Source organism: Choloepus didactylus, chromosome 7 (genome assembly GCF_015220235.1).
Source record: "Choloepus didactylus isolate mChoDid1 chromosome 7, mChoDid1.pri, whole genome shotgun sequence".
Classification (NCBI taxonomy): domain Eukaryota; kingdom Metazoa; phylum Chordata; class Mammalia; order Pilosa; family Megalonychidae; genus Choloepus; species Choloepus didactylus.
Window position 1 is genome coordinate 127,546,179 of NC_051313.1, and position 15,129 is coordinate 127,561,307.

A 15,129-nucleotide genomic window follows, 5' to 3' on the forward strand; every position below is an offset into this window, starting at 1 on the left:
TCCCCACACACCGTGGGAACAAGGTTGAGAACTGACTTGAGGGGTACAGGTGACTCACAGACGCCATCTGCTGGTTAGTTAGAAAAAGTGTACATCACCAAACTGTGTTTCTGAAAAATTAGACTGGTATTTTTTTCTTTTTACAACTTGAAAGAACCCTATCAAGCAAAGCAAATGCCAAGAGGCCAAAAACAACAGAAAATCTTAATGCATATGATAAAACCAGACGATATGGAGAATCCAACTCCAAACACACAAATCAAGATATCAGAAGAGACTCAGTACTTGGCAGAATTAATCAAAGAACTACAATCGAGGAATGAAAACATGGCAAAGGATTTAAAGGACATCAAGAAGACCATGGCCCAGGATATAAGCAACATAAAGAAGACCCTAGAAGAGCATAAAGAAGACATTGCAAGAGTAAATAAAAAATAGACGATCTTGTGGAAATAAAAGAAACTGTTGGCCAAATTAAAAAGACTCTGGCTATTCACAATACAAGATTAGAGGAAGTTGAACAACGTGTCAGTGTCCTAGAAGTCCACAGAATGGAAAATGAAAGAACATCAGAAAGAATGGAGAAAAAAATTGAAAAAATCGAAATGGATCTCAGGGATATGATAGATAAAATAAAACTTCCAAACTTAAGACTCATTGTTGTGCCAGAGGGGAAGAGAAGGGTAAAGGTCTAGAAAGAGTATTCAAAGAAATTGTTGGGGAAAACTTCCCCAACCTTCTACACAATATAAATACACAAAGCATAAATGCCCAGTGAACTCCAAATAGAATAAATCCAAATAAACCCACTCCGAGACATATTCTGATCAGACTCTCAAATACTGAAGAGAAGGAACAAGTTCTGAAAGCAGCAAGAGAAAAGCAATTCACCACATACAAAGGAAACAACATAAGACTAAGCTGTGACTACTCAGCGGCCACCATGGAGGCGAGAAGGCAGTGGTATGACATATTTAAAATTCTGAGAGAGAAAAATTTCCGACCAAGAATTCTTTAGCCAGCAAAACTCTCCTTCAAATTTGAGGGAGAGCTTAAATTTTTCACAGACAAACAAATGCTGAGAGACTTTGCCAATAAAAGACCTGCCCTACTTCAGATTCTAAAGGGAGCCCTACCAACAGAGAAACAAAGAAAGGAGAAAGAGATATAGAGAATTTTAACAGACATATATAGTACCTTACATCCCAAATCACCAGGACACTCATTTTTCTCTAGTGATCACAGATCTTTCTCCAGAAGGGTCCATAAGCTGGGACATAAAACAAGCCTCAATAAATAAAAAAAAAAAAAAATTGAATATACTCAAAGCACATTCTCCAAGCACAATGGAATACAAATAGAAGTCAATAATTTTTGAACTGTAACTCCACTATTTACTTCCTCCATGATATGAAATACACAAACTCTAATGACAAATCAGTGGTTTTGAACTCAATGTAAAATATGTAATTTTAGACAACTATATAAAGGTGGGGGAATGGAGGAGTATCAGAGCATAGTTTATGTGTCCTATTGAAGTGAAGGTGGTATCAAAGAAAAACAAGATTGTTATGGATTTAAGAGGTTAATTTTAAGCCCCACAGTAAACACAAAGAAATTATCAGAGAATATAACCATAGAGATGAAAAATAGAGTATAGATTAAGAGAAATGGGGGAAGGGGCAATGGGGAGTTAAGAAATGAGTGTAGGGTTGTTGTTTGAGGTGAAGGGAAATTTCTAGTAATGGATGGTGGGAAAGAGCATTACAACATTCTAAATGTGATTAATTCCACTAACGGAAGGCTAGGGAGGGGATGGAATGGGAAGATTTAGGCTGTAGATATGTTTCCACAATTGAAAAAAAAAAAGACAGTCTAAATAGATGACAATTGAATGCCAAGGATGAGCCTGGATGAGATTGGAGGATAGAGGACAGGAGGCTCAAAGGGACACAGTTGAGACATAAGGAAAAGGAAATATAGAATGTAAGCTTTGTATCATTGTTGAATCTCTTGTACTTCTTAGCTGTGCTTAATGGAATTGCATAAAAGAATGTTCTTGTTCATGGGAAGTGTATACGTGAATTATAGTGTTTGTTCAAGGGTGTGTGCAGCTAGCTCTCATATATTCAGAAGACAGAGCAATAGATGATGGATGATAGGGAGGGAGGGAGAGAAAGAAATAGCGATGTTACAGCATGTTAAAGTTGGTGGATTGGGCTATTGGGGGAGGGGGGTCAGGGTATGATGGAATTCTGTGTATGGGGTTAGTATTGTTTTTGCAACTGTTCCTATAACTTTGAATTTATTTCAAAATAAAAAAAAATAGTGATTAGAGAACAAACACATGAATTCCTACCTACTTCCTTGTTTCATATTCCAAACCAAAATACCACTCAGCGCATTTCACCAAAAGATCACTATAACCAGCAAGAGCCTTGATTTTTCAAGATGCTCCTCCTACTTGAGGAATGAGCAGAGAAAGTTTGGGGAATGGCGCTAACAATCTTAGATGCATCCAAAGAAGTTTAATCTTGTCCTCACCTACTACCAGTTTCTACCTGTGCCACGAGTCCAAAAGCGCGTGCAACCTTGTCCCGAGTACTGTCAATAAGTTCAATGTTCAGAATTTCTTTTATCAGCTTTAATAACATAACAAAAGTATAGCAGGGCCCCTAACCTAGGAATTAACAGATGAATCCACTCCAAAGAAAGACAACAAACCATACCACATCAGAACCAAGCAAAGGAAGAAAAATGGCCTTTTCCTTCATTGTCCTGAGAACTTCTCTTTACAGTTTGATTGTTTTTTTCTATTGCTGATTTTCTCACTGGGAGCAGTATATATGTAGGGGGATGTCATTTGGTGAATGAGCTTAAATTAATGGAGGAGTTAGAGGAAGAGAAGAGGCAAGAGGAAATCAACTCTTGCAGGGTGTATCGTACTACACAGTACTCTATAGGAGACCTTACTTGTAGTTTAGCAATATTTACACTTCAGATACTGATTATGTCTCTATGCAATAATAAGTACTAGGGCTACAGATGGTGCCCTCAACTGTAAGAATGTCACATTATAGTCAAGGATCCCAATGTTAATGTAAATACATACACAAAATGAGTGTTATAAAGGAATAAAGAAGGTCCCATGATAGAGAATATTGGGTAGAAGGGAGCTATTTATCTGAGGGAAGCAGGTAGAACAGTTTCCCAGCATCCCTGGATAGAACAGTCAATCTCCAGCATGCAGAGAAGTTAGATGATTCTCCTCTTTCCTTTCAGAACCCCGTGTATGATTGGAGCCCTGAAATCCAGGGAATCATCCTCAGTTCCATCTTGTATGGTGCAGCCTTAACCCCAGTTCCTATTGGATACCTCTCTGGAATATACTCTGTAAAGAAAATGGTTGGCTCTACATTATTCCTCAGCTCTCTGTTCTCCCTCTTCATCCCATTGGCAGCTGACCTTGGAGAAGCTACAGTCATTGTGTGCCGAGTGGTCCAGGGAATAGCCCAGGTATCAAGATAATGCAGAAACTGATCAGAGTTTAAATTCCTGGGAAGTATTAGAGATCAATTGGCCCAATCTTTTTCATTTCAGGGTGTAGTATTAACAGCTCAGCATGCAATATGGGTCAAATGGGCTCCCCTCTTGGAACAAGGCCGACTTACCTCTATAAGTTTATCAGGTAAGGATTGAAGGCCTAGGATGGTTGAATCACATTTTTGTTTCATTGTATCATGTTCTTCCTTAGCAACATAGGAAACATATATTTTGAACTGCGAAAGGTTTTGGAAATCACCTCTTCCAGCATCCTTGCTTCAAACATGGAGAAACTACCTAGAATGGAGAAGAAGCTTTCTTATCGCAAGCAACAGAGGAAAAGAGAGAAAAGCAAATGTTTTATTCTGCTCATCATTGTTACTCTGTACAAACATATTTCGCAGGAAATTGTTAATTGCTACAGTGAGGCTATATTGTCTCTACCTTCATATGTCTGCATTAATTAGGAATATTTTTTGTGCCTCTGATTAGGGTGTTTGCTGGGACCCTTCATTGTCCTGCTTGTGACTGGATTTATCTGTCAGTCCCTGGGCTGGCCAATGGTCTACTATATTTTTGGTGAGTCATTTTCTACAAAGTCCTGGTTATTATTGAGAATTAAAGCAGCAAAAAGAAAAACTTAATATAAGGTGAAAAATCATATGAAGTTAGCAATATTAAAAAGCATCAACCTCATTGAAAGGAGAGAAAGAAATCAACATTTATTAAGTTCGAATTCTAAGCCAGGCATGGTGCTAAGAACTAGACATGTGTTATTGTGTCCTCCCAGCATTGGACTTCATCTTGCTGCTCATTCCTTGTTAGCCTCATCCTCTTATCCTCTTGCAGATGTTTCCTCTTCTACTTCTCATTAACTCTTGTCTTCAAAGTTCTGCCCCAGGCTCCTTCTCCTCTAGGACTATATTCCCTCCCTCCACGGACAATATCATCCATGCTTAAGGGTCGATAGTCATTTACTAGGTGTCCCTGGGCAAGTAACTTAGCCTTTCTGAGCCTCAGTTCTCTCTTTCTGGTAATGAGCGCCTACTGGCACCATACAAATTTTCCAAGGGTTAAATAAAATAACATCTAGTAATATATGCATTGCACATGCCTTTATTAGGTGCTCTCTTCTCTCCACTCACATTTTGCCTTGAGATTGGGTTCTGAGGTCTCAGGATAAGGAAATAAAAGTACATTGTGAAGATTTCCTTTCAATGTTGCTTAAAAGCATGTTATAAAAGCCTAAACTCTTACAACGGGCTGCAACCTTCCACCTAGTCTGGCCTCATTATCTCTCATCCTGATCTATTTCCACCCTCCACCCAGTCATGCTGGTGTCCTGACTTGGCCTTGGCGTGTACTACTCTCTGTGCCTGGAGTGTCCTTGCCCCAGAAGCCCACAGCTGTATCTCAGTCTTCCCTGAGCAAGGCACACCTCACCCTCTTTCTCCCTATAACTTCCCTCCATAACCTTTATCACCATCTGACATTTAGTACATTTTACTTATTTCTTTTTTTATTGTCCTTCTTTATTTTCCACTAGAACATAAACTCTTTGAAGGTAGGGATTTTTGTGTATTTTATCTGCTGCAGTATCCCTCATAAAGGGCATGGTTTTTATGGGTGTTTAATCAATATTTGGCAAATGAATGAATGTATTTCTGGAAAACTGACCAGTGAGCACTACATCCTCCCTGTCCTAAAAGAGGATTCCCTAAGTTTGGGTCATTGGTATAGGAAACTCAAAAACAAGACGCAACTTGGCAAACTCTTAAAGGACTTAAACAATGCATGAAGCCTGGGCTGAATCTCAGGAACAAGGCTGAGGCCCAGCTCTCAGAACTGGTGATTTTCCAGCCCTGTATGGGTTCAGCTGTGCCTTTGCCGGGGATGGGTATGCTGGATCATTTTGGGTGTCTGTAGACAAGAAGGCTGAGGGCAGGGAAGCTCGGCTGTCATGAATGGAGGGATGGGAGGCTAGGAAATCAGGAGAGGCCAAGAGCTTACCACTAATTCTGTAAAATTCATTCTGTAGGTAGGGACAGCTGTGGATACTGGGAAGCCTGACAAAATGTGAGCTTTGTCGCAAAGATTCAAAAAAGAAAGAGGATGTCGAGGCCCTCAGACTCATATAGGGAAAAGCATCACTCTGGGAAAGAGTCCCCGCCACAGGCAGAAATGATTTCAGTTCTAAACTGTCTGCTTGACAGGTGCTTGTGGCTGTGCCCTAGCTCTTATCTGGTTCATTGTGGCTTATGATGACCCGAAGGACCACCCATGTATGAGCATCAGAGAGAAGGAATACATTGCATCCTCCGTTGTCCAGGAGGTAAAAGTTAGACACTCTGCCTCAGCCTCCCCCAGATCCTGCTCCAAACATGTTCCAGCTTGTTCTACTGTGCTAATTGTTAACGGGTTCCTTTCCAGTTCAGCTCAAGTGGGCTATCTCTGCCCTTCAAGGCTATGCTAAAGTCTCGTCCACTCTGGGTCATTTCCCTCAGTCATTTTGCTTTTTTCTGGACAAATACCATCTTGATCGTATACATCCCAACGTTTATCAACTCCGTGTTTCATGTTAATGTAGAAGAGGTGAGTATACCCTCCATTCTCACTTTAACTTTATGAAGGAGTCGGTGCTCATTTCTCTGTCTTTGGGACCTTAGTCTCAGCAGCACTGTTTTCCTGATGGTCTTTAGTTGGAGACTCACCATTTCCAGTATTTATGTCAGCATTGCCCAGGACAAAAGGTACAGGTGTACACACTCTGTCTAGCACTCTTATAGCATTATACACGCACCCGTGCTCCCCTGGATTCACTGCCTCCTGTTCATTACATGATGGCTCTTGTGTATTACCTAAGGTTCAGCACCACAGTTCCTTGCAGGGACTGGGGTCCTTCCCTGAAAGTCATGTGGCTGAGCCCTGCCACCTTGCCCACCTCTTAGCAATCCTCTCTCTTTGGGTAGGGACACGAATCCTGGGTGGTGAACCGCAGACTCAGGTGTTGCTCTGGAAGGAATGTCATCTCAAAATGACAGCCCCATTGCTGGTTTGCCTTGGAGAATCACTGACACCTGGAGCCTTCTGTTGCTTGGTGATAGGATTATCAGAGAAGACACCTTCAGACATGGTCTATATAATGGCATTCTATATAATGAATGTTTAGTAACCCAACCTAAGCACCAGCACCACAGTGAGGTCATGTGAGCTCTCTCTGACTCAGTTTTCTCTTCCATGAAACCACGGAGTTGTGGACAGGATTAACAGCAGCTGGCCCAGAGTAAACACCACATACATATTTACAATTGTAACCGTTGTTTCTTCTATTGTGTTTCCCAGGGCCAGCATTTCCCACTCCCAACATCCTCCTCCTCCTATTGTCCAGTGCTCTCAGGTACATGACACCTAAAATAGAAAATTAGATTTTGACAACTGTTACTGACCTCAAAACTATTCTTCTCTTTCTTTTGGGTAGTGCAACCCCAGCGTAATCCTGGGGTTTGTATGTTGATGGATTCCTGTAAGAGAGTACGCATTTTTAAAAGTCCAGGGATTACTCTTTGTATCAGGGCAAGTTTTCCCGTCATACTCATTCTGAGACATTTCCTCCCCAGAATGGGTTGCTGTCCGCCCTCCCGTATTTGTTTGCCTGGATATTTGGTATCCTGTCAGGTCTCATGGCAGACTTCATCCAGTCCAGGAATATTCTCAGCTTACTTGCCATTCGGAAACTCTTCAACACACTAGGTAAGGACCAGCCAGACTTTCAAGCACGGGGGGACGTTTCACCCCCATCCTGAGGATTTGCCTGACTATTGTCTGCATCACTTCCCAGGCCTTCTCCTTCCTGCCTTCTTCAGTTTGTGCCTACTTTACTTGAGTTCCAGCTTCCACATCGTTATTATTTTCCTGATACTTACTAATGCAACAGGAAGCTTTAGCTTGAATGGAATGTTTCTGAATCCCTTGGATATTGCTCCCAGGTAAGGTTTTAAAAAATCCCTTTATTTCTTGTAACAAGCTCTCAAGGGAGACTTAAGATTTCAGCTGTTTTGGAGTTTAGAGCTAGCAGGCCAAAAGTTGCAGAGAAGCATCTGTACATGTAACATAAGAAATAATCATGTATTTACTAACAGGTATAAGTGCATGCACCTCTCAAATGTTTATGAACAAGTGTAGCTTAGGGATTAAAAGTATCACCACAGCCCTTTACCTCAAGCAAAGTACTTACCTTCTCTGTGCCTGTCTCATCACCTGTAAAATGAGAGTAACAAGTGAATACTTGCCTCTTGGGGCTATTCTGAAAATTAAATAATTCACATCAAGAACACAGAACACTGTGTAAGTGTTAGCTGCTCCATTGCTATTGATATTGTATGCATGATTATGTACTATAAATCCCCATGACAACCCACAATTGTTAGTAATATTTACTTTACACTTAAGGAAACTGAGGTTCAGATACCTGTCAGCCCAAGATTTCACCACTGGTTTGAGATTTTACTTGGGATTTTAATCCAGATTTGTTCGAGTCAAAAACTTTTCTTCTTTTCACTGTGTTGCACCCTATTTAAAGAGGTAGTAAGTGTGACTAATGAAAGCAGCTCCACCATTTGTGCAACTCCAGGGAAGCTGTTCACACTTGACTTCAAGGGGCCATCACTCCCTGGTGAACAGAGATCCAATATGAACAGGGTTCTCTGAAATTGTGCTAGGCAGTGACCTGGGGATAAAGAGGCAAAATCACCCAAGAATAATTCAGTTTTTCACAGTTCTCTAGAGTATTGCCCACCAGTTGTATACAAGGTGAGTACCAGGATAATGAGGGCATGGGGACATTTGATTTATTCTGTTCAGAGGCCCTCTTCAAAAATATCTGCAGGTATTTTGAGTACTTGGAATTGTATAAAGATATAAAAGGACATTGTTTCACACAAAGTGCACAGTACCTATTGAGCCATATTCACTTCTTAAAACAGGCCAATTAAGAATATATAAACAAATAGATAAAAGAAATTATAAATAGCTACCATTTATTAGGTACTTTTTATGCTCCTGGCATGCCCTAGTTTGAGTGAGATAATATTATCCACATAATGTGGGTGAAGAAACAAAGGACCAGAGAAATTAATTTATATAAAATCACATGGTTAGGAATAAGGAGAGTGAGGGTTCCTATGTAGGTATGCCAGCCTCCAAAGCTGACTAGCTGTAGTTACTTCCTCACTAGTGTTATCTACCAATGCCTGGTCAGTAGGATGTGAAATATCTCTGCCAGCAGTGTTATGGGTAGCATCTGACTTGGCCTGAGCTGTATCACTCTAATGGGCTCAAATCCTACATTAGCCAGGTAATTTTGTTGTGTCAGAGCTAATAAATATCACCAATGTACAATTTGGAAAAATTCTTAGTCTCTGGAGCTAGTTTGTCCTCTGTCTTTATGGCATTATGTATTATGTCTCAACAATATTGATTTCTATTGCTCAAAGTATTTTTATTAACGGATAGAGACAAACCTTATTTAAGGAAGAATATTCCTTATCATATACCTCTCTTGCTTATTAAAAGGAATGTGGCCTTACCCCTTAGAGGACAAATTTCCAAATGCACTCTTCGGGGAATTTGATCTTTGTCAGAAATTGAGAGGGGAGCAAAGGGGTTGCATCTGTTTGGGCAGAACAGAGAGGGCAAGAAAGAAGAACGGGAAGGAATAAGAGGAGTCACACAGATGTAATTTTGTGAGCATATTAGGTAGATGAGATTGAGTGAGGCAGAGAAGGTCTAGAAGTGTAGTGTCCACCATCTCTTTGGGAGTGTCAAGAGTGGAAAACCATTAGGGGTCCTTAGGGTGCTCTGTGATGCATTAACAAGGCTCTGTCACTTCCTTGACATTCTTAAAGGGTGACTCCATGTCTTTAACTGCAATGCTAGAAAGAAAGGGCAGAGAAAAGGGTACATAAGCAACTTTTTTAAAATTCAATTTTATTGAGATTGTTCACATGCCATACAATCATTCAAAGTGCACAATCAGTTGCCCACAGTACCATCACACAGCTGTGCATTCATTATTTCAGAAAAGAAATAAAAACAAAAAAGAAAAGTCAAATTCTCCCATACCCCTAACCTCCCCTCCATTATTGACTCATAATATTGGTATAGTACATTTGTTATTGTTGATAAAAGAATGTTAAAATACTGCCAACTGTAGTACATAGTTTGCAATAGGTATATTTTCTCCCTATATGCCCCTCTATTATTAACTTCTAGTTATAGTGTCATACATTTGTTCTAGTTCATGAAAGAGATTTCTAATATTTGTACAGTTAATCATGGACATTGTCCACCACAAGATTCAAAGTTTTATACATTTCCATGTTTTAACCTCCAACTTTCCTTCTGGTGACATACGTGACTCTGAGCTTCCTCTTGTCACCACATTCACACACCATTCAGCACTGTTAGTTATTCTCACAATAATGTGCTACTGTTGCCTCTGTCCATTTCCAAACACTTAAGCTCAACCTAGTTAAATGTTCTCATCATAATAAGCAACCGCTCCCCCATTCTTTAGCCTAATTCTATATCCTGGTAACTTATATTTCATGTCTATGAGTTTACATATTATAATTAATTCATATCAGTGAGACCAAACAATATTTGTCCTTTTGCATCTGACTTATTTCACTCAATATAGTGCTCTCAATGTTTCTTCATCAACCTGTTTTTTTGTTTTGTTCTGTTTTTTTCTTTTAAGATGGTTTTGTTCACCCACCATGCATTCCATCCTAAGTAAACAATCGATGGTTCCCTGTATAATCACATATTTATGCATTCACCACCATCACCACTCTCTATATGAGGGCATCTCCATTTCTTCCACAAAGAAGGAGGAAGATTCAAAGAAGGTAGAGAGACAAAAGAAAAAGAAAAAGTTGACAACTAAAAAGCAAAAAAAGGAAAGATAGAATTAAACTAAAGTAGAAAAAAAGAGTCAGACAACATCACCAATGCCAAGAGTCCCATACTCCTCCCTTATGTCCCCCTCTTACAGGCATTTAGCGTTGGTGTATTGCTTTTGTTACATCAAAGAAAGCATAATGCAATGTTTCTGTTAACTATAGTCTCTAGTTTGCGTTGATTGTATTTTTTCCCCAATACCAACCCATTTTTAACACCTTGCAAAGTTGACATTCATTTGTTCTCCCTCATGTAAAAACATATTTGCACATTTTATCACAATTGTTGAGCATTCTAGGTTCCTCTGAGTTATACAGTCCCAGTCTTTATCTTTCCTCTTTCCTTCTGGTGTCCCACATGCTCCTAACCTTCCTCTTTCAACCATACTCACAGTCATCTTTGTTCAGTGTACTTACATTGTTGTGCTACCATTACCCAAAATTGTGTTCCAAACCTCTCACTCCTGTCTTTTCCTATCTGTCTGCAGTGTTCCCTTTAGTGTTTCCTGTAGAACAGGTATCTTGTTCACAAACTCTGTCCTTGTCTATTTGTCAGATAATATTGTAAACTCTCCCTCATATTTGAAGGACAGTTTTGCGATATATAGGATTCTTGGTTGGTGGTTTTTCTCTTTCAGTATCGTAAATATATCACACCACTTCCTTCTTGCCTCCATGTTTTCTACTGAGAAATCTGCACAGTCTTATCAAGCTTCCTTTGTATGTGATAGATTGCTTTTCTCTTGCTGCTTTCAGAATTCTCTCTTTGTCTTTGACTTTTGATGATCTGATTATTAAGTGTCTTGGCATAGGCCTATTCAGATCTGCTCTGTTTGAAGCACAATGATCTTCTTGGATGTGTAATTTTATGTCTTTCATAAGAGATGAGAAATTTTCATTGACTATTTCCTTTATTATTGCTTCTGCTCCTTTTCCCTTCTCTTCTTCTCCTGGGACCCCATGACACACCCATTCGCTTCATGTTGTCATTCAGTTCCCTGAGCCGTTGCTCATATTTTTCCATTCTTTTTCCTATCTGTTCTTTTGTGTGTAGGATTTCAGGTGTCTTGTTCTCTAGTTCCTGAGTGTTTTCTTCTGCCTCTTGAACTCTGCTGTTGTATGTCTCCATTGTGTTTTTCATCTCTTGTGTTGTGCCTTTCATTTCCATAGATTCTGCCAGAACTTTTTTCAAACTTTTGATTTCTACCTTATGTTTGCCCAGTGTTTTCTTTATATCTTTCATCTCTTTTGCCATATCTTCTCTGAACTCATTGATTTGGTTTTTGATTTGATTTAGCATATTTCTTTGAAAATCTTTAATTGATTGTTTCATTAAAATGAAACAATATCTCAGCTGTATCTTAATAGAGGTGTAAGTTTGTTCCTTTGACTAGGCAATAGCTTTGTTTTCCCTAATGTAATTTGTAGTTTTCTGTTGTCTAGGCATCTGGTTTCCTTGGTTATCCCAATCAGATTTTCCCAGACCAGACCAGGTTCAGGTCTCAGAATGGGGTTATATTCAGTGTCACATTTCACTGAGGGTGTTGTCTGAGAAGATTGACAGACTTTCCTGTGAGGGCTTTAACCACTGTGTTTTTCCTAACCTGCCCTGCAGGTGGCACCTGTCAGCCTGTCACTCCCAACTGTTGTAAAGAGGTATAACCCCTTTAATTCTTAGCTTAGGTTGTTTCTGTTTTGACTGTTTCCCCCCAGGCCCTGGGGTCTGAGTTCTGAGAGGAGGGCAGACCCCTGAGCTTGGCCCCACCTCCTTCCTCCGTAACTGGCATTTTAAGAGAGAACAGCCATAAATATTCTGAAAACAAATATTCTGAAAAAAAAGTAAAAGCTCTGTGAATCTCAAGCATGATACAATATAAAATTTAAAGTATCTATAGTAAGAATGCTGAAAACTAAAGACAAAATGAGAAATCTCAAAATTAAGCAACTACAGGAAAAAAGACATGTTGCATTTCAGCTAGGCAGAAAGACTAAAATGGAAAAGTTGGGAAATACCAAGTGTTGGCATGGTGGACCAAATGGAATCCTCATACTGCTGGTGAGAGTGTAAACTGGTACAAGCATGTGATAGTTTGGAGCTGTTATGTACTCCAGAAAAGGCCACGTTCTTTTAATTCATTCTTGTGGGTGCAGACCTATTGTGGGTGAGACCTTTTGATTAGGTTGTTTCAATTGAGATGTGACCTAGCCCATTTAAGGTGCTTCTTCATCTTTTACTGGAGTCATTTTATGAGAGGATAAAAGGCAGAGACATTTAGAGAGAGCTTAGAGAGAGAAATGCCATAGTGATGCTAAGAGAGGACTCACAGACACTCAGAGAGAAAGCCCCTGGAATCAGAAGTTTAAAGCAATGAAACCTGGCAGAAAAGAACGAGCAGATGCCAGCCATATTCCTTGCTATCTCACAGAGAAACCCAGGATGCCAGCAGTCTTTCTTCAGAGAAGGTATCCTCTTGTTGATGCCTTAATTTGGACATTTTCACAGCCTTAGAATTGTAGCTTAATAAATCCCCATTGTTAAAAGCCAACTCATTTCTGATGTATTGCATTTCAGCAGCTTTAGCAAACTGAAACAGATTTTGGTACTAGAGAAGTGAGATGCTGCGAGACACAAATAGCAAAAATGTTGGAATGGCTTTATGAATGGATAAGGGGAAGATTTTGGAAAACTTTGAGATGCTTGATAGAAAAAGCCTATTATGGTAGGAAAGGCCAAGTAGAAGCCACTAGACCTGCCCCTAACTAGTAAAATAGTAAATCAGAAGCAATACCAGATTCCTGGAGGCATTTCAGAGATTAGTGACACTTTTAAGGACTTGAAGGATGCAGGGGTGGCGATTCACACCATATCCCCATTCAACCTTCTTATTTGGCCCATGCAGAAAACCGCTGGGTCTTGGAGGAGGACAGTGGATTATTGTAAACTTAACCAGGGATGACTCCAATTGCAGCTGCTGTTCCATATGTGTTATTATTGCTTGGGTGGCGATTCACACCATATCCCCATTCAACCTTCTTATTTGGCCCATGCAGAAAACCGCTGGGTCTTGGAGGAGGACAGTGGATTATTGTAAACTTAACCAGGGATGACTCCAATTGCAGCTGCTGTTCCATATGTGTTATTATTGCTTGAGCAAATCAGCACATCCCCTGGTACCTGGTCTGCAGCTATTGACCTAACAAATGCTTTTTTCTCAATAGCTGTTAGTAAGGACCACCAGAAACAGTTTGCTTACAGCTGCCAAGGCCAGCAGTATACCTTCACTGTCCTACCTCAGGGGTATATCAACTCTACAGCTCTATGTCATAATCTTGTCTGCAGTGACTTTGTTCATTTCTCCCTCCCAGAAGACATCAGACTGGTCCATTATATTGATGATATCATGTTGCTTACCCTAGAAGTAAGAAGTAGTAACTATTCGCGTCTTACTGGTAAGGCATTTGCGTGTCAGAGGATGGGAGATAAATCCAACAAAAATACAGGGTCATTCCATCTTAGTGAAATTTCTAGGTGTCCAGTGGTGTGGGTTATTTCAAGAGATCCCTTCTAAGGTGAAGGATAAGCTGTTGTATCTGACCCCTCCTATGACTAAAAAATAGGCACAATGCCTAGTTGGCCTCTTTGGATTTGGATTCTTCATTTGGGGGTGCTACTCTGACCCATTTACAGAGTGACCAGAAAAGCTGCTAGTTTTGAGTGAGAACTGGAACAAGAGGAGGCTCTGCAACAGGTCCAGGCTGCTCTGCCACTAGGACCATATGATCCAGCAGATCCAATGGTGCTGAAAGTGTCAGTGGCAATAGAGATGCTGTCTGGAGCCTCTAGCAGGCCCCTATAGGAGAATCAAAATACAGACCCTTATAATTTTGGAGTAAAGCCTGGCCATCCTCTGAAGATAACTACTCTCTTTTTGAGAAACAGCTTTTGCCTGCTTAGTAGAGACCAAATGCTTAACCATGGACCACCAAGTCACCATGAGACCTGAGTTGCCTATAATGAGCTGGGTGTTGTGTGACTCACCAAGCCATAAAGTTGGGTGGGTACAGCAGCACTCCATCATAAAATGGAAATGGTACATATGAGATAGGGCTTAAGCAGGTCCTGAAGGCACTAGAAAGTTACATGAGGAAGTGGCCCAAGTGCTCATGGCCCCCCACTTCTACCACATTGCCTTTTTTTCCCAGCCCACAGCTATGGCCTCTTGGGGAGTTCCTTACAGTTGACTGAAGAAGAGAAAATTAGAGACTTATTTACAGATGGTTCTGCACAATGTGCAGGCACCACCTGAAAGTGGACAGCTGCAGCACTGCAGCCCCTTTCTGGGATATCCTGAAGAACAGTCATGAGGGGAAATCCTCCCAGTAGAAGGAACTTCAAGTGGTGCACCTGGCTCATTTTGCTTGGAAGGAGAACTGGTCAGAGGTGCATTTATATACTGATTTATAGGTTATTGCTAATTGTTTGACTGGATGGTCAGGGACTTGGAAGGAACATGATTAGAAAATTGGTGAGAAAAAGGTCTAGGGACTAGGTATGTGGATAGATCTTTCTTAGTGGGCAAAAAACATGAGGATATTTGTGTCCCACATGAATGCTCATCAGTGGGTG

The 15,129-nt window shown here is 40.4% G+C and overlaps 1 protein-coding gene across 4 annotated transcripts in view; it reads left to right on the forward strand.

The window, feature by feature from the left end:
• SLC17A1 (solute carrier family 17 member 1) overlaps nt 1–15,129 on the forward strand; it is a 51,192-nt gene that overhangs the window by 18,030 nt on the left and 18,033 nt on the right. For all 4 annotated transcript variants that reach the window (XR_005218051.1, XM_037844260.1, XM_037844261.1 and 1 more), the window contains exons 4-10: nt 3,283–3,516; nt 3,601–3,688; nt 4,036–4,122; nt 5,757–5,875; nt 5,974–6,135; nt 7,161–7,293; nt 7,382–7,529. Coding sequence is in view for 3 of the 4 variants with exons in the window: in XM_037844260.1 (XP_037700188.1) it covers nt 3,283–3,516; nt 3,601–3,688; nt 4,036–4,122; nt 5,757–5,875; nt 5,974–6,135; nt 7,161–7,293; nt 7,382–7,529 (971 nt within the window). In the remaining variant the exon portion in view is untranslated. The remainder of the gene's footprint in view (nt 1–3,282; nt 3,517–3,600; nt 3,689–4,035; nt 4,123–5,756; nt 5,876–5,973; nt 6,136–7,160; nt 7,294–7,381; nt 7,530–15,129) is intronic.